Source organism: Schistocerca gregaria, chromosome 6 (genome assembly GCF_023897955.1).
Source record: "Schistocerca gregaria isolate iqSchGreg1 chromosome 6, iqSchGreg1.2, whole genome shotgun sequence".
Lineage (NCBI taxonomy): Eukaryota > Metazoa > Arthropoda > Insecta > Orthoptera > Acrididae > Schistocerca > Schistocerca gregaria.
The window spans coordinates 209746900-209772915 of record NC_064925.1 but is presented as its reverse complement, the minus strand read 5'-3'; the positions used below and the strand labels follow the sequence as shown (position 1 = coordinate 209772915).

The following is a 26016-nucleotide window of genomic DNA, read 5'->3' as shown; positions in this document are numbered from 1 at the left end:
GCTGGTTCTAATTCTTCTTCGTTCAAGGATGAGTGTAATGTCCTTAGTTAGGTATAATTAGTTCTACGTCTAGAGGACTGATGACCTCATATGTTAAGTCTCATAGTGCTTAGAGCCATCTGAGCGATTTTTCAAAAGTTCCGTAAGTATAGTAAGTACATTGTAGAAGAACTGAATGACTGTGATAGTAAACTTATAAAAATAAATATTATATCCATTAATTACTTTCATGCTGACAATCAATAAAGACTGATCGAATTGATTGGATTATTATTACTAGCTCTGACAACTTTAGGAAAGCTTTTTGTAAGTTCTGTAGTACTGTCACACTTGCGACCCCAATGTATGGTGTGGCCAGCAAACACATTTACAAATTAGCTAAAATTGTTACTATCATTGAAGATTGGGACAGCGCCATCTCCATCTCCATTGGATGATACGTAGAATGCCATTAACAGCTAACTTGATAGATCTTTTTACACCTAGGCCCCTGCCCCCTAGTGCACTGGGCCCGTAGCCATTTGCTAAATGTTGCCAAATGGCTAATTCAATACTGGAAGTAGGGGATCGCTATTACCAAATGCGAGCATACGGGACCAATTGCTGTTACTCGTTTCTAGGCAGCCGAAGGACAAACACCGGTACACATCCACCAGAGAACGAAGAATGTGAAAGGGATCGTATGTCGGTCGGAAACCACCGAGGTCGTGTGTTGCGCCAAGTTCCTTTCTGGTCGCGATTCGGCACAAGACGCCGCTGGATCTGGGAGGCCAGAAGCCACGCAACTGGGAGCCACTCGAGCACTCGCAGCTATAGTCTTTATTTCTCCCCACGCCTTTGGAGGCTTAAGAAATGCCTGGAAGGGTAGGCGATTCCTCTCGGACGAGGCTGTGCGGCAGACAGAAAGAGACTTCATCTACCCTCATGAAGTTTCTTGCAAATAAACCACTACAATTCAAAAGGAACAATGATGTACATAATTACAATACCAGGAGAAAAAAATGGTAATCATTACTCCACATTATGATTGTTTGTAACACAAAAAGGGAGTGCACAATGTTGCAACTAAACTTTTTGACCACTTATCCAGTTATCATGTGTGTCAGACAACAGTGTAAAATTTGAAAACTGAAAAGTTTTCCTTGGCAGCACATTTTATTCTGTAAAAGAATTTCTATTATTGTCATGTGGAAAAAATGGTGGGTAGGAATTAATAACTCACATCCGTATAGCTAAAAGGTAGAAGGAAAGAAAAAACAACCTTATACACATTCAGCATGTAGGCATATTTTCAAATTAATGTGCGATGGGAATGAGAAACGATTCTTTCCTTATCATTATAATTTACTTTGCAAGTGATCCATTGAACATGAAACAAATTAATTGTCTAACTAATCTGCGAGTAACGTGGCTCAAATTAGACACGTGGTTAAAATGTAGTAGCTGTAAGATGGAGCACTGACAAATTTAGCTTTTGATTTAAAACGACACCAAGAGTGCCAGTAAGGTCCCAAGTTGGATAAGCCGCCTTTCCCATGATTTCAGACGCCTGTAACATGGTCTCCAAGATCAGCAGACAAACCTCCTCCGGATATCTCTGTCTACAAGTGTTTTCAAAAATGAGATGTACAGCACTCCCTTTGAAATGGATGGAGAAGTGAAGGAGCTAATTGTACAGTCTTCTCAAGATTTACAAGACGTTGAATGCAAATCGTAGAAGTGAGGTCAACTGAAACACTTGCATCAAGCTGTTGATACACTCGAAATTATCTTGTATTTTTTATCTGGTACGCGCCAACTAAGGGCAATGCGCCAGTGTCAATTCTCTATTCGTTTTTTTTTTTCCAGTACTTTTTCATTTGTTCACTATGTCTTTTTCTTCTTGTCTTCTGACCACTTTTTTTTCACTCCCCTGCCTATGAATCCTTCCATATAAAACAATTGTCCCCTAAACGTTTCACTATCGGCTGTTTCATTAGTTTTTATATTATTATTTTATAAAACATTTTTTCATAATGGATTTCACTTGTTTCTAACTTTTTATCCCATTTATATTTTAAGATCATTTCGATTAACCTACTATCTTGAAATCGATGTAACTTGGCAAGAATGCGAGTCTTCTTTTTCTCATTACTTATGATATGTTTTCCATTTTTCTGCATATTTCATCGTTGCCTCGTAATTTTTGAGCTTCTATAAATTTCCGTGGGCCTACTAATTCACCATTATCGTCCTTCTAATTAATTTAACTAATGTTTTAATGCCAGACATTCGCTTGCACATACACGTTGTGGCGTTAGTAGCGTATTTTAAGGCCTGATTTTTGCATTTTTAGACACGTCTTTTTTATCGTACTTGTCTTATACCATGAGCGTTTCCCATTTTATGTATCCTTTCCTCTTTAGCAGATTTCTCCAATGTATTTTCTCAGATTATCTTCCAGAGATAATAAATTTTTTAACATTCCCTGTTTCGCCAATATCTGTTTTCAGAAAGTACAGTGCTTGTTAAAATTTGTTCATTTTCCTGCAGAAATTTCTTCTAAAAAAATGAAGTTGCAGGTATAACATTTTCAGATAGTGCAGCAAAATCTGACAATGATAGACACTTTACTCCAATAGTTTTGTTTCCTTTTCTCTGTAGCAGCAGCGCGGTTCCCGACTGAAGCGCCTAGAACCACTGGCCCACACTGGCCGGCGCTATATACAGACGTTTACTTCGTAACTCACTGCATCAAAATACGATGACGACAGGTAGAACAGCTCCTTTAACTGACAAAAGTATACAGTAATTGTAACATATAACGTGCTGAAGCCGCACTGCATTTCCTCTTAAGGCAGGTTATTGATAAACATGGTGCTCAGTTAACATTAATAAAAAAATTACATTACAGATAGGTTTCTACTACGATAATATTTCATCCTGTGATACGTTTTCCCTGTTAATTTCGATATTTCTCCATCAGTAGCTGCGCGATCACCGCAACGGATTGCCAAGCGGCGGGACCGAGTTCGATTCCCAGCCGGAGATTGTCTCTGCTCAGGGACTGGACACTGTGTTCTCCTTACATTCGTATCGTCACAATGTTCCGCTGCTGAGCTGGCTGAATGGATACCTCCCGAAACCCAATAAATTGAAAAAAAAAGAACAACAACAACAAACTCGAGCCACGATACACCCTGGTATCTCGAGGCGTGAATGTAACGCGACAGCAGACTCACCTAGAACGAAGACGACGGTGGAGAGCAGCAGTATCCTGGCCATCATGACGCACCGGCTCGTAGCACACATCACCTGCTATAGATACCACGACGCACTGCCAACCGAACGCGACGCGCTTAAGTCCTCGGGGCACTGGCAGAGCCACGGCCCGTACGTAGCGCGTAGCCTGCGGCGTCACGTCAGTGGCGTGGCTCCCCTCCCACCAGCGCCCGCATGTCCTCCCGCCCCTCTCCTCCCAGAGGGTACTACACACCGCCCACTGCGCTGCTGCTCACGTTACGACGACACACCGAGCGGCCGCGCTGGAATTCGGCGGAAGACAGTCGCTCGTTATCGCAGGCCGCTTCTGCCGCGCTTACTAGCACTCGCGGAATGTAGTCTCTCTCTCTCTCTCTCTCTCTCTCTCTCACACACACACACACTTTCTCTCTTCCCGTCCCTCCCTCTGTGTAAGCGTGCGCGCGCGTCTGTGTGTAGTACCTATTTCCTACTCAGCTAATAAGGAGGTCGTTCGAATTTCTCTTAGCGGTTTCATCCATACTGACAGAGTGTGTTGGGCAAGACTAGGAGTGCAACATATTGAAACCTTCCCGTCTCCTCTATACCTCGTTTGTTACACAACCTTCCCGTCTACAATAACCTATGAAACCTTCCCTTAGGCTTTCTATCTCTTGCTTAATAATAACAAATGAAATCTTCCCTCTGAAATTGATTCTCTTTCTCAATCTTCGCATACAAATTTAAATGCTGCTTATTAAAATTGATGTTCTGATTATTTCGACGAAACATAGAATGTGTCGTCGTCGTGGTCCTCAGTCGTTACCTACATTAACCCATAACAGTTCCTTACCTTTTTTACTGTTAATGGACGACCATCTGACTGCTACATCGAACTGCGACATTAATATACTTACTCTCTCTTACTATAATCTATTAGCTGCTGGTGGGCTGTCATAATAAGTGGCTGTATTTATTACCAATGCTGACGTTTTCTTTAATACCAAAGCTGACGTTATTCTTTAATTAATTTGACTGACGTTACGTACTCCATGGTTAAACATTTTCTTGACAACAAGAAAATTTTGCAAAGTTTTACGTTGATGGTTTTTGGGATGAATTATAATCAGTAATGCAATGTTGCTGGCAAAAATTAATTATATTCTGAATGAAATGATTTTACAAACGTTTAAATGGGACTTACGTTTTACAATAATCTTACAACGAACATTGCACAAACATACCTTCAGTAGTCTTTAGTCTCTCAAAAAAGTAATTCAATAATATTAGTTCCTCTTATGATAATAGTTAGCTGATGTCTCTGTACATCCGTTTATAATCTCTTGTAAACCATAGCTAGTGGCTGGCAGGCACACCGTTCCTCTCAACCTCTCGCTTCAGACCTGCTACCTACTCGCTTCACATCTCGCTTTCTACTGACTTCCTACGAACGCTAAAGTGCGGTCTCTCCAGCCAACAATGCTTTCTGATGCAGACAGTCCCTGCTACCATTACAAAATGCATCAATGCGCGGTCTTTCCCGCTCTCTCTCCCGCCCTTTTTAAAATTACATCAATGCGCGGTCTCTCCGGCCAACAATACTTTGGTGCAGATATTCTCTGCTACCACAATTATTTCCAGCATAACAAATATTAATTATTCCTACTTAATCCTATTAATAAAATATAAAAATCTTTCAAAAATTGTGGTTTGGCAATAGATTTTAGAAATACGCACGTCTTACAACATGTAAATAGAAAAATCGAGGATGAAAGTTTTAGGCGTGCTTATATACTCTGTATGGTCACTACTTCTAAAGAGTCCGCCGCTGATGGAGTAAGGGCTTAGTTCCAAAACAGCGAGTGTTTTTCGATTGAATTTCGTACTTGATTTTTCTTTTTCTTTATTTTAACGTAATTCTGACAGCAGATTTGTGATAATCGTGAAGATTTTCGCTGTTTAATGACTCATTCATTATCCTGAAAAAAAAGGAGACAAAAGCTTTCGTAAGGAGACTGGGAGTGTAAACAGGATACCCAAGAACTTTCGATCAAATCGGTGTAGTCATGTTATTTATATTATTGTATCTTTACAATACCAGAAGTATTATGTGTAACCTATGAAGCACTGGAAGACTCAGGATGTACTGATCGTAGAAATATGGGAAACAATAATTATTGCGACATACGAAACTTGTGGTGAAAGCCGAATTTTTACATGTGCGCGTTTTTTTCAGTAGGAGTAGGTATTAAAATTCATGGAGAAGAAATAAAAACTTTAAGATTCGCCGATGATATTGTAATTCTGTCAGCGACAGCAAAGGACTTGGAAGAGCAATTGAACGGAATGAACATTGTCCTGAAAGGAGGATAAAACAAAAGCAAACCGAGGATGATGGAATGTAGTTGGATGATGCTGAGGGAATAGATTAGGAAATGAGACACTTAAAGTAGTAAAGGAGTTTTGTTATTTGGGAAGAAAAATAACTGATGATGGTAGAAGTAGAGAGGATATAAAATGTAGACTGGCAGTGGCAAGGAAAGTGTTTCTGAAGAATAGACATCGAGTATAGATGTAAGTGTCAGGATGTCGTTCCGTAAAGTATTTGTATGGAGTGTAGCCATGTTTGGAAGTGAAACATGGACGATAAGTAGTTTGGACAAGAAGAGATTAGAAACTTTCGAAATGTGGTGCTACAGAAGAATGCTGAAGATTATATGGGTAGATCACATAACTAAAGAGGAGGTACTGAATAGAATTATGAGAAGAAGAGTTTGTGGCACAACTTGACTAGAAGAAGGGATCGGTTGGTAGGACATTTTCTGAGGCATCAATGTATCACTAATTTAGTATTGGAGAGCAGCGTGGAGGGTAAAAATCGTAGAGGGAGACCAAGGGATGAATAAACTAAGCAGATTCAGAAGGATGAAGGCTGCAGCACGTACAGGGAGAAGAACAGCTTGGGAAGGATACAGTAGCATGGAGAGTTGCAACAAACCAGTCTCAGGACTGAAGACCACAACAACAACAACATCGCAGAACCAACTGGCCTTACATTCATAAACGATTCTCGGTCGTCTCATAATTTCAACTCGTTCTACGAATATCTTTTGTTAGAATTACATGAGACTGAAGAAAAACAAGGTGAGTACTGACAGTGAAATTCGATCTAGACACCTCGCGCTTAAAAAACAAAGCAGCTACTCGCTAGGCAGAGAACTCGTTCAATACCAGCAACCATACAAAGTACGATTGACCTGAAAACGGCTGAGACTTGCGTCTTCCTACTTACGTATATTGAAGCCCCAATTGTGGTTACACACCCAGTGAGTAAGAATCATAAAGGTGAGAGGAAGTTCAAACAGTACCCTTGTAAAACAGAGTCCAAGTCACCTAGTATTAAGGTTTAAAACAGCCACTGTGTTTACATGAACTTCTAAAACAGAATTTTGTAAAACGATTTCCCTAAACCACTTTTGGTTCGTACTCTAAAAATCCCAATATCCCTTCTGGAAATCCGGTTTTAGCCCTCGGATTTCCACTTACACGATCGGTTTTCGCTCCCATGTAAACATTTGAGTTGTTAGGTTTTCAGGTATGTATTCTCTTTTTTTAATTTTCCACTGATCAGCATGGAGTGACTTCTCTGTGTATGAAGAGAAGTAGATAGCATGAAATTATCTACCTTCAACATTTAATTGGAGGGAAACAGCCACTGTGTGGACTAAATCACAAAGCGGAACAGCTAACGTCCAGTAAAAACCTGACGATCGATAAACCAGTAGCTGACTGATCTAGCAGTCCCGCTTCACGCTTTAACATGTAAATAACGTTTTCTGAAATTAGGTTTTTGTCTTGCAGAAGTTGTGTCGCATGTAAACATACAGAGTGTCTGTTGCAATGACAATTGCTACATACGCTGGCCACAACATAGAGTAAAAAAAAGGGAGATATTGGATGTATAACGATAGTAGGACATTGATCAATATTTAGAGAAAGTGTATTACGATGTTGACTAGAGACGCTGCTGAAATTATATAGGTGTCAGAGGTAAAATACAGGGAAGCGACACTTGGCAGGGATCAAAGTCGAGTTATAAGTATCGATGGACGTAAAAAGTTGGCAGTACCTGAGAAGGGAGAGTAACAGGGTTGTAGCCTATCGCGATGATACTTAATATGAATATTGAGCGATCAGTATGGGAAACAAAGGAAAGTTTGGAGACGGAATTAAATTCAGGAAGAGATAAAAACTTTGAGATTGGTCGACTACCTAGAAGATCAGTTGAAGGGCATGGATTGTGTCTTGAAAGCATCATTATCAACAAAAGTAAAAGAGGAGTAATGGAATCTAATCAAATTAAATCAGGTGATGCTGAGGTAATTAGATGAAGAAATGATATATTACAAGTAGCAGATAACGTTTGTTATTGAGCAGCAAAAGAATTGAGTCTGGCTGAAGAAGAGAGTTGCATTCGAAACTAGTAAAACGAAAACAGGTTTTCTGGAGCTATCTGTCTCGATTGCAGCACTGTGCAGAAGTTAAATTTGCACCGTGAACAATTCAGTTAAGAATATAATAGCAGATCTCGAAATTTTATGCTGCAGGAGACTGTTCAGTTTTTCATGTGTAGGTCTAGTAACAAATGAGGAAGCTGTGAATCGAATTGGAAGGGAAAGTAAATTTATGGCACAACTCGACTGAAACGACTCGATCTATAGGAACATCCGGCGTCATCAAAAGAGCACAGCAGTGGATTAAAAACTGTGGAGAGAGGCCAAGGTTTAATAACGTAGGCAGGTTGAAATGAATGTAGGTCGCAGTAGTGATGCAGAGATGAAGGTGACTGTACTGGATAGACTGCCATGTAGAGCTGCACTACAGCAATCATAGGACTGAAAATCACAACAATAATCACACAAAAATAACCGTGCGTCCTACAAAAAATAAACATATTTGCACGCTTTAATCAGTAATTAGCTGTCGACGGGTTTCACTGTGAGATCCCGGTCGTGAACTGTGTCCTTACGTTATCACAAAAGTAGTCCGTCTATTGATACAGGGCAATGGAGCAGTTTACTGCAGGCGTGTTCTTGTGCTTCTCTGGAGTATGACGTGATCGAGGCAGGAGAAGAAACGAAGACCGAAGTGAGAACTTCGTTCATTTCCAGGACTGTTGGGCGTTAATACTGGAATACTGTGAATGCTGCGTGAGACAAACGTCAAATTAGCATGAGGCGTAGAACTTGCTTGGTTACGCGAATCATTAACACCTCATTACAGCTGCTTAGATTATGTGGGAGTAATGCCATCCACATTTTAAATTCAGGGTGAACATTAATAAACCCGAGAAATTTCACGTACGGATTCCTTACTGGAAATAAAGGAAGAAAGGTCCTACGAACATGTCTCCAGGAATGCATCGTTGGCGCCGGCGAATGAAAGTTCTTCTGATCACATGTTGTGTGTTCCTTGTCTGTTGTAGACTGTGTGATTGACGCAGCAAACTGTAAGCAGCAGAATGGTCCGGTAGTCGTGTTGGAAACAAGACGAGATGGTGTTAGTGTATGGCCAAACAGATGGAAAGCGTCGAGAGGCAGAACTCGGTCGCCCAGATCTGGTGTACGTACAGCCCACCACCTCCATGCACGTATGTCTGCCTGAAATTACCCACGACCACACAAATGACCGAAAGATTGATTGAAATGTTGTGTGACGTTGTTGGTGTCTCTGACCGTACTTGTTATGGTATGGCCGTGCTGCCTCTCAACCGTTCCCATCTGGTCGTGGAACTAGTGGTTTCCACATCAGCACATTAGAATGTCTACAATGTTTCGCTTACACAACGAACCTCTATGAGAAGCTGCACTTTAATTATAGCCACCTGGTACTTAAAGATTTGCACGACACAGATGCCCCCCCCCCCCTTCCCCAATCACCCGCTCCAGTGAAGAAGAACACATTACTCTCTTCGGTTGGAAGTGTAGTACAGCCAGACCTGGAGTCAGGATATATGTTTCTTTACAGCAAGACAAGTATCCACATGAACAGTGGGATAACGCCTGTAGAACCGCGGGTGGTCTACTCGGCGATCATTCTTGTGACTCTCTCAATACAGCTGTAGGGAGGAGCGCCGACAATACTGCACACCGCAACACGGGGAACAGGGAACAGTAGTGGCACCAGATTGCCTTTCAGAAGAATACAGCATTATTATGGAATACTGCACTATTATGGCCGTATTGCCTCTCAGTCGAGAACATTATCATGATTCACGAATCTTAAGGCTCTGAGCAGAACGAATGTGCCAGACTGTATTCGTCATATGGGTCAAACATCTAACATTCTACATGATATGGGCTTTAATGAGTACACAACCTGGTCTCCTCTGGTTTGAAAAGCGTGTAATTCGGATAGCTGGTTACTGTGTCCAATCTTCGAGGTCTCCATGACGTTTCTCTCAGAAAGCTAGAGCAGGACTGCATACAGCCCCTTTTGTCTTTCGGTAGCTTAACCTCCACGTTGTCCACATGTTCTACCCACTGAAAACTTCCGGTCACAGGATGTCGAGAGTCTTGTAGACCGCTCGACGCTAGCTATCAAATTTCAATAAATCTGGCTCGAACTTGATGCAGCATTGTCTGATGTACCGATATCAGTCTGACTCGATGACCTACAGAGTTGGATCCATTTTTACTGCAGTAGAATGCAGCTTTTTGTATTACTTTTGTAACCAGACGCCACTACTTTCATCCAGCCATAACTGTGGGTACTTTGAGTACTCTGGGAGAAATTTCATCAGGCTAGAACACGAAGTATTGCGTCGCTTTCACACATAAATGAATAAGATCTACTTAACATTGACACACTTCTTTGCCACAGGATTGCTTAATAATTTACACCGGCATTATTCAAGGAACAAATTATCAAAGTCTTATAGGAAAAATGTAACATTTATGAAAGTACATTTCCTCTGAGACTTTAACTATCACTGTCATACGCGATGACGTTGACTGCTGTAGCTGAGGTCTCAAACTGGGTTTGACCTCTTGCAGGCTTGACACTATATTGACCTCAGTGTGAGGGCACTGCAATTTTGAGAAGGAGGGGTGTCCACTGGAGTGTTTCCCATTGGTTGTTGAGGACTGCAGCTAATGTCTGTGGTATCGATTTGGTTGCTGACTTTGATATGGCACTGCGAACTCTGGACGATAACACACTTATTTACACGTCCTCTACATCATCTAAACGCTGTTCCCGTGTGTTGGTCCTATACGGGTCAATAGGGCTAAACTGACCACGGTGTCATCCTCTGACTATGGCGTCACTCGGTGTGATTTGGAGGGGCATGTAGTCAGCACGTTCTCTTCGGTAGTTGTCGGACTCCTTGGTCTTGGAACCGCTACTAAGCGGTCTTTCAGCTGATTGCACCCTATAATTCCACTAAGGAAAAATCGCTGGCAGTTTCAGCAATCGAACTCAGGTGCACCGCTGGGCAGTCAGTCGGGCTGACGACTCAGCTGTGGAAGCAAATCTACAGTCTCAAATGAACTACACATTTAATCATCCTCCTACACTGCATGCACACAATAAAATTTCTGTATTTCCTATGCTTCCTCACATTAGAATTTTAAGTGGTCAACTGTGTGTGATCAATAAGTGGTCGAACAAGGGCTAAATACAGTCTACAATTCTCTGCATTCATTTCCTTTCAGGCCTAAGGGCATTCGTACGTTAATAACCTCGTGAGAACGTATCTCTTTAATGGTTACTCCTAGGCCACTGAGAAGGGAACACTACCAAGTGTCGATAAACGATCTTGATGAAACTTGGCGGATGTATGAAGGGGACAAAGCAACACAATACGTATTTCTTTTGTTTGTGCCCATTTTCGCTTTTGAGGGGGTGAAACGAACCCCAAACGGTAATATGACATATTAGGCTAAGAGAGAATTTTCTAAACGGTGATACAAAAAAGTCTTTTTCATACAAATGTTGATGTGTGATTAACGTTTTTGAAAACTGCATAATAAACTTTTGTGATAATGTGAAATTTTACAAAATACGCCACCTTAATTAATTTTCAGAAGGAAACTCTTTTTGCAACATAAATAAAAGAAGTTTACAAGCCACATACATCCATGTGTACACAAACTGGTTTCTGAAATACAGTTTCTGGGAATTAACCTGTACGTAGTATGGCGTTGCACTATTTTTAACATACCTAACTAAAATATCAATATATGCAGTATTCTAAGCGTTTATTTTACTTACATCTTTTTTGTGTATTAAATTGTTATTTTACGTCTTAATCCATCTTCCTTTGTTTTTCAATTTACCATTTCCAGGAAACTGTGTGTTGTTTATTGAAAATAGTAAGTGGCTCATTATTATGATACAAAATCATTACAATAATCATATTTTGTACAGAAATGCGTGATACATAACGTTTTTAGCATTTTGGAAGAATAATGAAAGTTTTGATAATTTATTAAGATATGTTGAAAATTCTCAATACAATACTGTGTATAGCTTAATTTCGAAAAACGATATTTCAGGAACCACGTACATTACACATGGTTGTTTAGTATTTAGATTATGTTGTGAGAAAAGTTTTCTTGAAATTAACGGTTGTGGTTTACTTCGCAAAATTTCAGATCATTACAAAAGTTGATTATATAGTTTTTAAGAAAGTTAATTACGTATCAACTTTCGTACGAAAACACTTTTTATATTCCGTTATTTCGACCATATTCCATCTAAATCTTACGTCAAATTGTCTTTCTGGGTGTGTTTATGACATTAGAAGTGAAACAGCACACAAACAATTTGTATTAGATTACCTTTCCCCTCTACCTGCCTGCCAAGTCTCATCAAGATCGTCTATTTACACTTGGGAATGTTCCATTCGTAAGTTGATCTACTTTATTAAATGACATGGAAGATTACAGTTAAAGGCTGACATTTCTCATTCGACTGAAGTAGTGTGGCAGTGTTGAGTGGGTGGCGCAAAGGGATTGGGCAGACGAGAAACTGGAAAGGATGACTTTCTCCGCACCCACATTCAGCGTTCCTTTACGTTTGTGTCATGTCTTAAGTAGATCTTTTCAATACAAATGTGGGGCTTAGTATCTTATTAGTGTTCTTAAAGGCGATGGCAATGGGGGCACAGTGTGTAGCCCAGTGCTGGTAGATAGCGTATAGCTCGCGAGCAGCTCGAATGGGAGCCTGGAGATTAGCAATGAATGGATCAACATGAAATGTGTCACATGTGCCCTATGGGAAGGTTAGGAAACCAACCATGGAGACACTGAAAAATCTGGCGATTAGGAACGGTGTGGAAGTGAATGAAGGTAATCTGATGCTACATATTGCCCTTTTTTGTCACATAATGCTTTAAAATTTCAGATAATATTTCGTTGCCTAATATTTTTGTTATGACATAAACTCGAGCACCGGGACGCCAGTCGGAAACTAGAGAGCAGAGAAGGCTATGAGAATGACAGCCAGTTGCACGCTGACCTACGCCTCTCCAGGATGACAATGCGACGGCGGCGACTTCTATGTGAAGAGGACATAAGTGCCAAGCCGATTGGTCAAAGTCCACTTCTGCAGCAGCATCAACATTAGGCACTTAAAGTCCAGCGATTTACCAATTGTATATACTGAAGAACATTGTTTATTTCGTCTGTCACCCGTTGCTTGCGACACATCTGTTTAACACAAAGTTAAGTATTGTAATCATTTCGTTTTGTAATAAAATACATAAATACCATTTCCTTGAATTGTTGTCCAGTGATCCGAGAAGCAGGTTTTTCGACAACTAGGCTTCCAACAACTTTCTCATGAAGTAAACCTAATACTTTGTAGTATAATGATAGAGTAAAAACGGTTTGCGATATCAATAACGTTCACAATAATGTTCTGAGAAGGTAAGCGCACAGAACGTCCGAGGTTTTCGCCGAATATTGCTACTCGGATGTGAACATAATATTTGCATCAGCTTGTATCAGACGGAAAATGTAGAGGAAGTACAGTCTTTCTATTGGATGTCTACAAACCTTGTACAAAATGCCGTATAGATGCACTTAATTTATCTTCTGATTAGCTATAATGGGAAATTTTAGTTGTTACCAGAATAAGAAAGTGAGCAACTTTGTCCTAGTTTCATAAAAGATCGTTTTCCCAGAAAATATTTTAGTATGTCCACATAGATCATGATCTAGCTTAACTTTTTCGTACTATTCAGGAATCTATTCATTTATTACAATGTCATATAACGAGTCTACCAGTTATCGAGTATGAAATTGATTGCATATGTCATTCAAGGTCAGAGTCGTATCGAAGGGGTGTGTGAGATAAGCATTCATCAAGGTTACAGGCACAGAATGGGGTGAGGGTGCCTAAAAGGCCAAAAACAATATAGAAAGATTACCTGCAATTAGGAATTACCTGCAAGTTATACTTCAGTTCTCCTATCCCTGTGCTCTACCTACTTGAAGATGTCTTTCCCTTAGCTCTTGAATGTAAACACACACTGTTGTCGCAACACAGTTTCGAAATGGAATAATAAAGAAACGACTAATAACTAGCAAAAGTTAGTAAGAATACTATGAGGGTTTCGCACCTGCCCTAAAGTGTGTAGGCTTAGTGCAGCACTGTCCTTTGCACTGTCCTATGACATCACACACAACGTTTGCAGGTGAAGGCGAGGGAAGCGGTGGGGAATGGATGGGGGATGACATTTTCACGAGCGCCCTCACACTCACCCACCCAACCACACCCACCCACACACACACATAAACACTGACACACACACACAACCACACACACACGCACACACACACACGAACACACATTGAAAGTTTTTTGTATTATTGGCCGAAATATATAAAGATCGTTCTATAACAAGACAAAAACACAAGAGTCACTTATTGGGATTACTGGCGTACCTTACTGCTTTAGGTAAACAAATCGCCAAAACTCTGTTGTGCTGCTAAGGTATGATACATGTGCCCAATTGCTGCAATGTACAACTGTACTTCAAATTAAATGCCACACCATTATTTTCATATCTAAACTGTATGTATCGCTTGTCAAAAACTCGTTTTAGTTTGGAAAAAACAGGTGCACCAGCTAGAGTACCAGAGTCCATTGATCAGGGCACAGCCTAATGCGATGGTCAGAGTCAGCCTCCCCACGTAAACTCTCACGTCCAGAAACCGTTTATCAGGGATCAGCGCATGTGGCAAAATAAACTTTCTCTATGGTTCTGGCAACCTCTTAATGCTGGAAACAGTACTTCCATCGTATTTGAAAAACACTGTATTCATCTCATATATAATAACATTGTTAAGACACTCCAAATCTTCTTGGGTTTACGTTGCCAGATCTCCCACAGATTCTAGCAGAATTTGAAATTTGGCGCACAGAACTTTTATTTACGACTTTAGCGCAAATAATGATCATTAAATGCAGTTATCGCATTAGGTTTAAACTCTGCAAATGGCCATCTCTTGCTACATGCATGAGGTCGAGATGGTCACATTAAGATATAGTGTAACTGTTCAGGCAGATCCAAACGCAAATTGAGATTTATAAACACATTTTTCGAATATCCACTAATTTAGTAAATGTCCTTGAATTACCCATTTTCTGCAAGTACTCCATCCAACATATGGAACTTGGCCAGGTATTTACAATGAATGCTGATATCTTTTATTGATTAGTAGTATCCATATAGTTTCATAGATTTCGATGTAAATTAATTTATAAGTATTATTTGCTTATCTGAAACGGACTGTTGTTTTTACAATACCAGATTACACTCTTTCTTTGTGGCACTTATTTTCACAATATAATCCAGTTTGCACTTTTTGGCTCCGACCTCTAGTATTCCATAGTTGTCTAAGATTCTACTCGATACAGAAGTACCGACAACACAAAGCACTTCACAGCTCACCAGTGTGTGGTAAATGGAATATCGCAATCACATGCGATTAGGTTTCCTTGAGTACTGGAAATGCTGCTAGTGTAAAAACGACTTGTTCAAGTCTCGTTACCATGACGACATAGAAAAAACAGAAGAACCAAACTAATGCAAACTGAATCATGTGTGGGTTCAAGGCGTAAGGCGAATTTATACACGAACCCGTATACAAGTTAAAGTTGTCCCTCTTGTATTTAATGAAATAAATAACTTTAGAAGTCAATATAATCAGAGGAGGTGGTGCACCGTAGCTCTTGGATATTTGAAAACAGTCATGATTGATTTTATATTAGACTAATACGATGCTGTATGTACTTTTAATAACCTGATGATTATCAGCCGATCGAGACTGGTTTTTAGAATAAAAATTTTATCAGCTACTCCAAACGTTAATTATGACATTATTCAAATCTTAGAAGCATTATTACAGGCGAAATTAGTTTAACATTTGTTATATTTGCTTATTGAAGTAGCTCATTTGTATAAAGAGCTTAGACTATACGTTGTCGACAAAAGCTGCTTCTACATTTATTCCAAGTATATGCAGTGTAAAAAATATATTATAGCCAGCAATAAATTCGTTAATAATGTATTTGACGTAAAATGTATTTTAAAATTATGAAAATTCCACAGGTACTGACAGTGTGTTTTTGAATACTTGTTTGTTTTACAGCAGTTTTGACATGGAAGTAAAGGTAAGTAACGGGAGAACATTAGTAAAGCAAAAGAATACCGAAAAATATAGCACCATCGCCATTGGCTTACTGCTATGTTAAAACGGTTGATCGAATCGCTGAAACAGAACTCCACACAACACCCATTTCCAGCAATCAGTTGCACTGCAGGAAGTTAGACGGGGACAGGAAATCTGCTGCCCAGTATTTCCACTTTATTACACAACGCTTCTCTGAGTAAACACTCACTATCAACGCATTCAGCCACTTCCACACTCCAGCCCGGATACTTTCTCTTGGCAAAACATCCGCTGCGTGATGGCTTAGGGATATCACTTCTCGGAATTAGGTGTCTGTCCCCACGAAATGTGTAGAGGTTGGCTGTAGCAGTAGCTTGCCTAACACGTTCCTCAGAAAGTTGTCTCGTCACACGGCTGCAGAAGAGCGCGATACGAAGCACTTTGAATGAGAGGTTTCATTTGCTGTCGCTGAGGCTGTTGCAAATGTTTTTATGGCGTAGTTTTGTGTATCTCCATCCCAAAAATATATCTGTGCTGATAGCCAAATAACATTTAATTTAATTTTAATTTATTTCATGGCGGTAATTCATTTTGTAACTAATTCAGATTTATTTTTAATCAGAAAAAATCGCAGTAGTAATAACGCTGAAAAGAAGAAAAGAACAAATATCATTTCGGGCAAGGCCATTATTGATGTAAGCATTCTTCATTATTATCCAAGCTTGTAGCCATGACTAGTTTCGGATGTAAACCATAGTTTTTTTCAGACATATAAACAATTAAAATCGTATGTTTAAGATTTTAAAAAAGCGAAAAGCGCAGTGTGAAAAGGAGAAGATTAAAAGTACTGTGGTAATGTTGAAGCCTAAAGCGTCTCGTAACGCTTCTTACGCATACGCTGTCATATTGCAAGATTAAAAGTACTGTGGTAATGTTGAAGCCTAAAGTGTCTCGTAACGCTTCTTACGCATACGCTGTCATATTGCTTCAAATAGCGCGTGAAAGCAACACCACGGAGAGACGAGGCCAAACAACGTATCATGAAGTCATATCCAAGCGGCGTTGGTAAAATACGGCAGCCAGCACCAAAAGAATTGTGTAACTCTTAAAATGAGCGATTTTTGAGATGATACTTGAATAAGTTAGTTAACAGAGAAAACAATGTAATTCTTTATGTGGAATTGAGGCAAAAACAATGAAGAACGCGTAACTTCGATTAATTACGTGCAAAGCATATACAACATGACAAGCACATTTGGAAACAAAACTACTGACGTCTTAGAAAAAATGCATTATTTTCGTGTGTATGAACATCTGAGGCTTTTTAAATGTACGGGAGTTATTTAGTAAAACCATCACACACACCCAAACAATATTTGTATACAATAATACGGAGGCATGCACATCACAGTCAGCTGTATTCACACAATTTTATACAACCACTGCAACTTCAAGAACAAATTCAGTCAATAGAATTTTGTTTAATGGACTTCATTCGAATAGACATCCATTTTCAAACGATTATGAGTCACTATATACACTACTAATTAATGGAAATCCATAAATTGATCCAACCACATAAAAATAATATACTTTTCTTTCACTATTTTCTCCGAATTCTTCTGTAAAGATATTATATTAACTTTATCTTTCAGTTCCTGAAGGCTGTTACATGAATTTCTTTTTAAATATTCACTATCGGTGGCTACCCTATCTTGATGCTTTTCTGCAGTACTGCTGCCTCCAACGTATTTTATCCTTCCTGTACCTCTCTGGATGGTCCGGCAGCTGAAGATAGGTAGGCTGGACACATCGGAAATATGTTTGGCACGGCACTTGAATCAAATCGTGCTTTTGAAAGTAGAGCAGCTGTGGTTCGTCGTTTGTAGCAAATACTTCCCAGATCGTGTCACTATCTTTGAAAATGAGTAGTGAAGTACACTAATAGCAATATATTCAAACCAAGTGATCTGGCAAACAATAATACACCGTAATCTAAAACATGAATCACTAATTTACATTCGAACCAAATTTATCACTGTGTAATTAATAAACGCGAAATTCCGCTTTGGAATTGATTGGACCGGTTTCTGTCTCGTTCCATCATATTTAGGAAACTTGGTTCTTGCTATGTAATTTTCATTACTTTCTGTAACGCAACACTTCATATACGTAATGATGATAAAACTGCATGAACATATATAATGTTGACACAAGCATAATTTAGTAACACGCATTACAATTTGTGTGTACTTAAATAACAATCTTGTAACGATCACATAGCAAAAAGCGTTTTTTTACCCAATAATTTGTTGATTCAATACAAGACAGCTATGAACTTTCCCACTCCTCGCTGGCGTCACAAGTTCGAATTCTCACAGTTGTTCGGTGCTTCAATGTAGGTGATGTTGGTGAAAGTGTTTATATACACACACACAGAAGAACATTCAAAAAGAAATTACTCACTCCAGGGATGTTACTATAATATCATTACATATTGCTTGTACATTTTGTGTTTTTATAAATAGAAGTTAGTGTATGTAACATGTACGTATCTGCTTCAACAATGTTCCCTCTTTCGACACTCCGCTTCCTTTTATATATCTCTTAAGACACAGCTGAAATGTCATTGCTTTAGCTAGAACTCAGTTCATAGGTGTGACGTTTAACATCTGTACAGCAATGTAGTATATACGTGATTATATACAGGGTGAACTCGAATTTTCAGAGGTTTTTCAGGGCCATTTCCTTAGTATTACGGTATAAGGGAGCCTCGATTTGCAGAGGTCCATTACAGAATAATTATCTAATTACCTTCACAACTGACAAATCCTGTATTATGCAGTTGGATGACACGCACTCATGCACAGTGCAAAAGTACTGTGAGGTGACTGCCGTCCCAACGCTGTGGGAACAAGATACACTAATGTCGTTGTGTTGCCCCTCCGTTGCATTCAGTGAACCCATACACGAGATGCATACGGACCAAGTCTTCATCACTAAACCTTTGAGTCCTTGTGTGTATCACAACCAACTAACATTGTCGGAAGTACCAAAACAGAGATGAACCGAGTACTACCCAATACCGCCTGAGGCTGATAAATCAACTGTTCATTACTTTTGTCCGCAGCACATACCATGACTGAATGAATGAAACACGGATGTTCCAAAACAAGACTCACAGAGCACTTTGTTAACATTGGCACCTTTATTTGCATTTCATTTATTACTTATTTAGAGAGATTATAATGAGTCACCCTCTTCTAACATTACCGTCTTTTTTTATACAGGTAACCGATACCATGTATACTATCGATTCTTGCATAGGTTAAAATTATCTCAGATGTTTCATTAGAAGAAGACACACGATTTTGTATACAATGTATTATATTTCAAGTTAAAATTAATAGTTAACTACTTTAATACAATCATTATGTATTAACAAATAAAATAACGCTTCTTTTAAAAATTACGAAATTCCTCCTATTCTTAATATTCATATTATTAAGTGTACAATTTAACTCTAATCATTAAATTTATTTATAGATTTATTTATAAAATAATGATATAATTTGGTAAAGATTCTTCTTTGGTAAAGAAAGTTTGTAATCTCTGAGTGCCGCAGAATGTAAGTAGTGCTGGGGCTGCCTCTGATGTAAATAGACGTTTTCTGTTTGTCACCAACAATGTAATTATGGTTTTTTTTTTATGGGGTGAATGTAAAAACGGTATGATGCTGAAACACGTGACAAAGAATAAAATTCAAGAATAATATTGGCAAATCTTCGTCAGTTATTTAGTCATCAAGAACCTACAAAATCTAAGTTTCAGCTGCAAGACAAGACTTTGAGCCATCGACAGCAACAACGAGGTAATGAAGATAAGAAGAAAGTTATTCTTGTGTCTATCTTTCGCCTCGGGAAACTTTCAAAATTTGTGCAAAGTGGTGCGTGTAGGCTACAATGTGTTGCCTATTGTTTTAGAAATATATAACATTTTACAGTTTTTCAAGTAACCACATAAATAGTTCCTTATTACCTTCACCCCCCCATGAACCATGGACCTTGCCGTTGGTGGGGAGGCTTGCGTGCCTCAGCGATACAGATGGCCGTACCGTAGGTGCAACCACAACGGAGGGGTATCTGTTGAGAGGCCAGACAAACGTGTGGTTCCTGAAGAGGGGCAGCAGCCTTTTCAGTAGTTGCAGGGGCAACAGTCTGGATGATTGACTGATCTGGCCTTGCAACATTAACCAAAACGGCCTTGCTGTGCTGGTACTGCGAACGGCTGAAAGCAAGGGGAAACTACAGCCGTAATTTTTCCCGAGGACATGCAGCTTTACTGTATGATTAAATGATGATGGCATCCTCTTGGGTAAAATATTCCGGAGGTAAAATAGTCCCCCATTCGGATCTCCGGGCGGGGACTACTCAGGAGGATGTCGTTATCAGGAGAAAGAAAACTGGCGTTCTACGGATCGGAGCGTGGAATGTCAGATCCCTTAATCGGGCAGGTAGGTTAGAAAATTTAAAAAGGGAAATGGATAGGTTAAAGTTAGATATAGTGGGAATTAGTGAAGTTCGGTGGCAGGAGGAACAAGACTTCTGGTCAGGTGACTACAGGGTTATAAACACAAAATCAAATAGGGGTAATGCAGGAGTAGGTTTGATAATGAATAGGAAAATAGGAATGCGGGTAAGCTACTACAAACAGCATAGTGAACGCATTATTGTGGCCAAGATAGATACGAAGCCCACACCTACTACAGTAGTACAAGTTTATATGCCAACTAGCTCTGCAGATGATGAAGAAATTGAAGAAATGTACGATGAAATAAAAGAAATTATTCAGATAGTGAAGGGAGACGAAAATTTAATAGTAATGGGTGACTGGAATTCGAATGTAGGAAAAGGGAGAGAAGGAAACATAGTAGGTGAATATGGATTGGGGCTAAGAAATGAAAGAGGAAGCCGCCTAGTAGAATTTTGCACAGAGCACAACTTAATCATAGCTAACACTTGGTTTAAGAATCATGAAAGAAGGTTGTATACGTGGAAGAACCCTGGAGATTCTAAAAGGTATCAGATAGATTATATAATGGTAAGACAGAGATTTAGGAACCAGGTTTTAAGTTGTAAGACATTTCCAGGGGCAGATGTGGACTCTGACCACAATCTATTGGTTATGACCTGTAGATTAAAACTGAAGAAACTGCAAAAATGTGGGAAATTAATGAGATGGGACCTGGATAAACTGAAAGAACCAGAGGTTGTACAGAGTTTCAGAGAGAGCATAAGGGAACAATTGACAGGAGTAGGGGAAAGAAATACAGTAGAAGAAGAATGGGTAGCTCTGAGGGATGTAGTAGTGAAGGCAGCAGAGGATAAAGTAGGTACAAAGACGAGGGCTGCTAGAAATCCTTGGGTAACAGAAGAAATATTGAATTTAATTGATGAAAGGAGAAAATATAAAAATGCAGTAAATGAAGCAGGCAAAAAGGAATACAAACGTCTCAAAAATGAGATCGACAGGAAGTGCAAAATGGCTAAACAGGGATGGCTAGAGGACAAATGTAAGGATGTAGAAGCTTACCTCACTAGGGGTAAGATAGATACTGCCTACAGGAAAATTAAAGAGACCTTTGGAGAGAAGAGAACCACGTGTATGAATATCAAGAGCTCAGATGGCAGCCCAGTTCTAAGCAAAGAAGGGAAGGCAGAAAGGTGGAAGGAGTATATAGAAGGTTTATACAAGGGCGATGTACTTGAGGACAATATTATGGAAATAGAAGAGGATGTAGATGAAGACGAAATGGGAGATACGATACTGCGTGAAGAGTTTGACAGAGCACTGAAAGACCTGAGTCGAAACAAGGCCCCGGGAGTAGACAACATTCCATTAGAACTACTGACGGCCTTGGGAGAGCCAGTCATGACAAAACTCTACCAGCTGGTGAGCAAGATGTATGAGACAGGCGAAGTACCCTCAGACTTCAAGGAGAATATAATAATTCCAATCCCAAAGAAAGCAGGTGCTGACAGATGTGAAAATTACCGAACTATCAGTTTAATAAGCCACGGCTGCAAAATACTAACGCGAATTCTTTACAGACGAATGGAAAAACTGGTAGATGCAGACCTCGGGGAGGATCAGTTTGGATTCCGTCGAAATGTTGGAACACGTGAGGCAATACTGACCTTACGACTTATCTTAGAAGAAAGATTAAGAAAAGGCAAACCTACGTTTCTAGCATTTGTAGACTTAGAGAAAGCTTTTGACAATGTTGACTGGAATACTCTTTTTCAAATTCTAAAGGTGGCAGGGGTAAAATACAGGGAGCGAAAGGCTATTTATAATTTGTACAGAAACCAGATGGCAGCAATAAGAGTCGAGGGGCATGAAAGGGAAGCAGTGGTTGGGAAAGGAGTGAGACAGGGTTGTAGCCTCTCCCGGATGTTATTCAATCTGTATATTGAGCAGGCAGTAAAGGAAACAAAAGAAAAATTTGGAGTAGGTATTAAAATTCATGGAGACGAAGTAAAAACTTTGAGGTTCGCCGATGACATTGTAATTCTGTCAGAGACGGCAAAGGACTTGGAAGAGCAGTTGAACGGAATGGACAGTGTCTTGAAAGGAGGATATAAGATGAACATTAACAAAAGCAAAACGAGGATAATGGAATGTAGTCAAATTAAATCGGGTGATGCTGAGGGAATTAGATTAGGAAACGAGACACTTAAAGTAGTAAAGGAGTTTTGCTATTTAGGAAGTAAAATAACTGATGATGGTCGAAGTAGAGAGGATATAAAATGTAGACTGGCAATGGCAAGGAAAGCGTTTCTGAAGAAGAGAAATTTGTTAACATCGAATATAGATTTATGTATCAGGAAGTCGTTTCTGAAAGTATTTGTTTGGAGTGTAGCCATGTATGGAAGTGAAACATGGACGATAACTAGTTTGGACAAGAAGAGAATAGAAGCTTTCGAAATGTGGTGCTACAGAAGAATACTGAAGATAAGGTGGATAGATCACGTAACTAATGAGGAGGTATTGAATAGGATTGGGGAGAAGAGAAGTTTGTGGCACAACTTGACTAGAAGAAGGGATCGGTTGGTAGGACATGTTTTGAGGCATCAAGGGATCACAAATTTAGCATTGGAGGGCAGTGTGGAGGGTAAAAATCGTAGAGGGAGACCGAGAGGTGAGTACACTAAGCAGATTCAGAAGGATGTAGGTTGCAGTAGGTACTGGGAGATGAAGCAGCTTGCACAGGATAGAGTAGCATGGAGAGCTGCATCAAACCAGTCTCAGGACTGAAGACAACAACAACAACATATTACCTTCAAATATGGTCTCTAGCAACAAAGATATTCAGGTGCTCATGTAAAAATGTCAGTAATTTCATCAAACTGAGGGAAGTTTGAAGATGTTGCTGCACTAGTTCCAGTGCAGCACAAATATTGATCAAATGAGCTGTATGGTTCCAGAGAACTTTTCAAGTCCAAGATATCTGTGATGTACATATGCTGACTGAAACGACGAATGAAACTGTGACTGCCTAGTGATCAGGAAACCTAGGATGCAATTCTGGCCTTGGTAGATATTTTCATTCGTCGCTTCAGTCTGTAGATATACATCATAGATGGTTTAGACCCCCAGAGGTCTCTGGAAACATACAGTTTTATTTGTTTAAAACACCTATGCCTGGTGTTCAGGCAAGGTCACCTGTTTCAGTCGATGCTGAGGTGATAGTCCAGTGTAGCTGGAGAACCTGTGCAATGCTGCTCGAATTTAGAGGGAATACCGATGGGGCTGAGGGGTGAATGGGAATTTGGATTGAGGAGGGAGGTGTATGAAAGAAGTCCATACAGTTGGGCAAAGCACCTGTGCCAGGATGGCATGGTGGTTAGCGCATCTGCCTGCTGAGCAGCACACCCAGATTCGAATCCCGATCCTGGTATAAATTTTTCTTCATTGCTTAAGTCTGTATATTTATAACAAATGAACATAAGGGAGTGGATAAGGGCTCAAACGAAATGGCATGACCCCGTAACGAGCAACCAGAGGCCGTGGATTGCTTATACCCAACACTCAGAAAATATCCCTGGAAAAACTCCCTAATTTTGTCTGTGTGGCTCAGCCTCAGCCGGCATACCTGGAATCTCTTCCTACACTTCAGTATGTACCAATGGCACGAAAGGTGAGATCATTTTTACCATACATCATCCCCATGAATGGTTCCACGTGTAACATGACCTTATTCGCAATAATACTTTTTCATTGCAAGAAAGTTACTTGAACATGTTTTATTCTTATAGCAGCGAATGAAGATTTATTCGAACAGACCTACTACAGTACCTACTACAGTAGTACAAGTTTATATGCCAACTAGCTCTGCAGATGACGAAGAAATTGAAGAAATGTACGATGAAATAAAAGAAATTATTCAGATAGTGAAGGGAGACGAAAATTTAATAGTAATGGGTGACTGGAATTCGAGTGTAGGAAAAGGGAGAGAAGGAAACATAGTAGGTGAATATGGATTGGGGCTAAGAAATGAAAGAGGAAGCCGCCTAGTAGAATTTTGTACAGAGCACAACTTAGTCATAGGTAACACTTGGTTTAAGAATCATGAAAGAAGGTTGTATACGTGGAAGAACCCTGGAGATACTAAAAGGTATCAGATAGATTATATAATGGTAAGACAGAGATTTAGGAACCAGGTTTTAAGTTGTAAGACATTTCCAGGGGCAGATGTGGACTCTGACCACAATCTATTGGTTATGACCTGTAGATTAAAACTGAAAAAACTGCAAAAATGTGGGAAATTAAGGAGATGGGATCTGGATAAACTGAAAGAACCAGAGGTTGTACAGAGTTTCAGGGAGAGCATAAGGGAACAATTGACAGGAATAGGGGAAAGAAATACAGTAGAAGAAGAATGGGTAGCTCTGAGGGATGAAGTAGTGAAGGCAGCAGAGGATAAAGTAGGTAAAAAGACGAGGGCTGCTAGAAATCCTTGGGTAACAGAAGAAATATTGAATTTAATTGATGAAAGGAGAAAATATAAAAATGCAGTAAATGAAGCAGGCAAAAAGGAATACAAACGTCTCAAAAATGAGATCGACAGGAAGTGCAAAATGGCTAAACAGGGATGGCTAGAGGACAAATGTAAGGATGTAGAGGCTTATCTCACTAGGGGTAAGATAGATACTGCCTACAGGAAAATTAAAGAGACTTTCGGAGAGAAGAGAACCACGTGTATGAATATCAAGAGCTCAGATGGCAACCCAGTTCTAAGCAAAGAAGGGAAGGCAGAAAGGTGGAAGGAGTATATAGAAGGTTTATACAAGGGTGATGTACTTGAGGACAATATTATGGAAATGGAAGAGGATGTAGATGAAGACGAAATGGGTGATACGATACTGCGTGAAGAGTTTGACAGAGCACTGAAAGACCTGAGTCGAAACAAGGCCCCCGGAGTAGACAACATTCCATTAGAACTACTGACGGCCTTGGCAGAGCCAGTCATGACAAAACTCTACGAGCTGGTGAGCAAGATGTATGAGACAGGCGAAATACCCTCAGACTTCAAGAAGAATATAATAATTCCAATCCCAAAGAAAGCAGGTGCTGACAGATGTGAAAATTACCGAACAATAAGTTTAATAAGTCACAGCTGCAAAATACTAACGCGAATTCTTTACAGACGAATGGAAAAACTGGTAGATGCGGACCTCGGGAAGGATCAGTTTGGATTCCGTCGAAATGTTGGAACACGTGAGGCAATACTGACCTTACGACTTATCTTAGAAGAAAGATTAAGAAAAGGGAAACCTACGTTTCTAGCATTTGTAGACTTAGAGAAAGCTTTTGACAATGTTGACTGGAATACTCTTTTTCAAATTCTAAAGGTGGCAGGGGTAAAATACAGGGAGCGAAAGGCTATTTACAATTTGTACAGAAACCAGATGGCAGTAATAAGAGTCGAGGGGCATGAAAGGGAAGCAGTGGTTGGGAAAGGAGTGAGACAGGGTTGTAGCCTCTCCCCGATGTTATTCAATCTGTATATTGAGCAAGCAGTAAAGGAAACAAAAGAAAAATTTGGAGTAGG

At 39.7% G+C, this 26016-nt stretch overlaps 1 protein-coding gene across 1 annotated transcript in view; it reads right to left on the bottom strand.

Moving 5' to 3' along the window:
- Positions 1 to 3469, bottom strand: part of LOC126278009 (neural cell adhesion molecule 1-B-like) — a 1138606-nt gene extending 1135137 nt beyond the window's left edge. The window contains exon 1 of the mRNA XM_049977712.1: positions 3222 to 3469. Coding sequence (XP_049833669.1) covers positions 3222 to 3291 — 70 coding nt within the window. The 5' untranslated portion in view covers positions 3292 to 3469. The remainder of the gene's footprint in view (positions 1 to 3221) is intronic.
- Positions 3470 to 26016: the final 22547 nt, after the last annotated feature.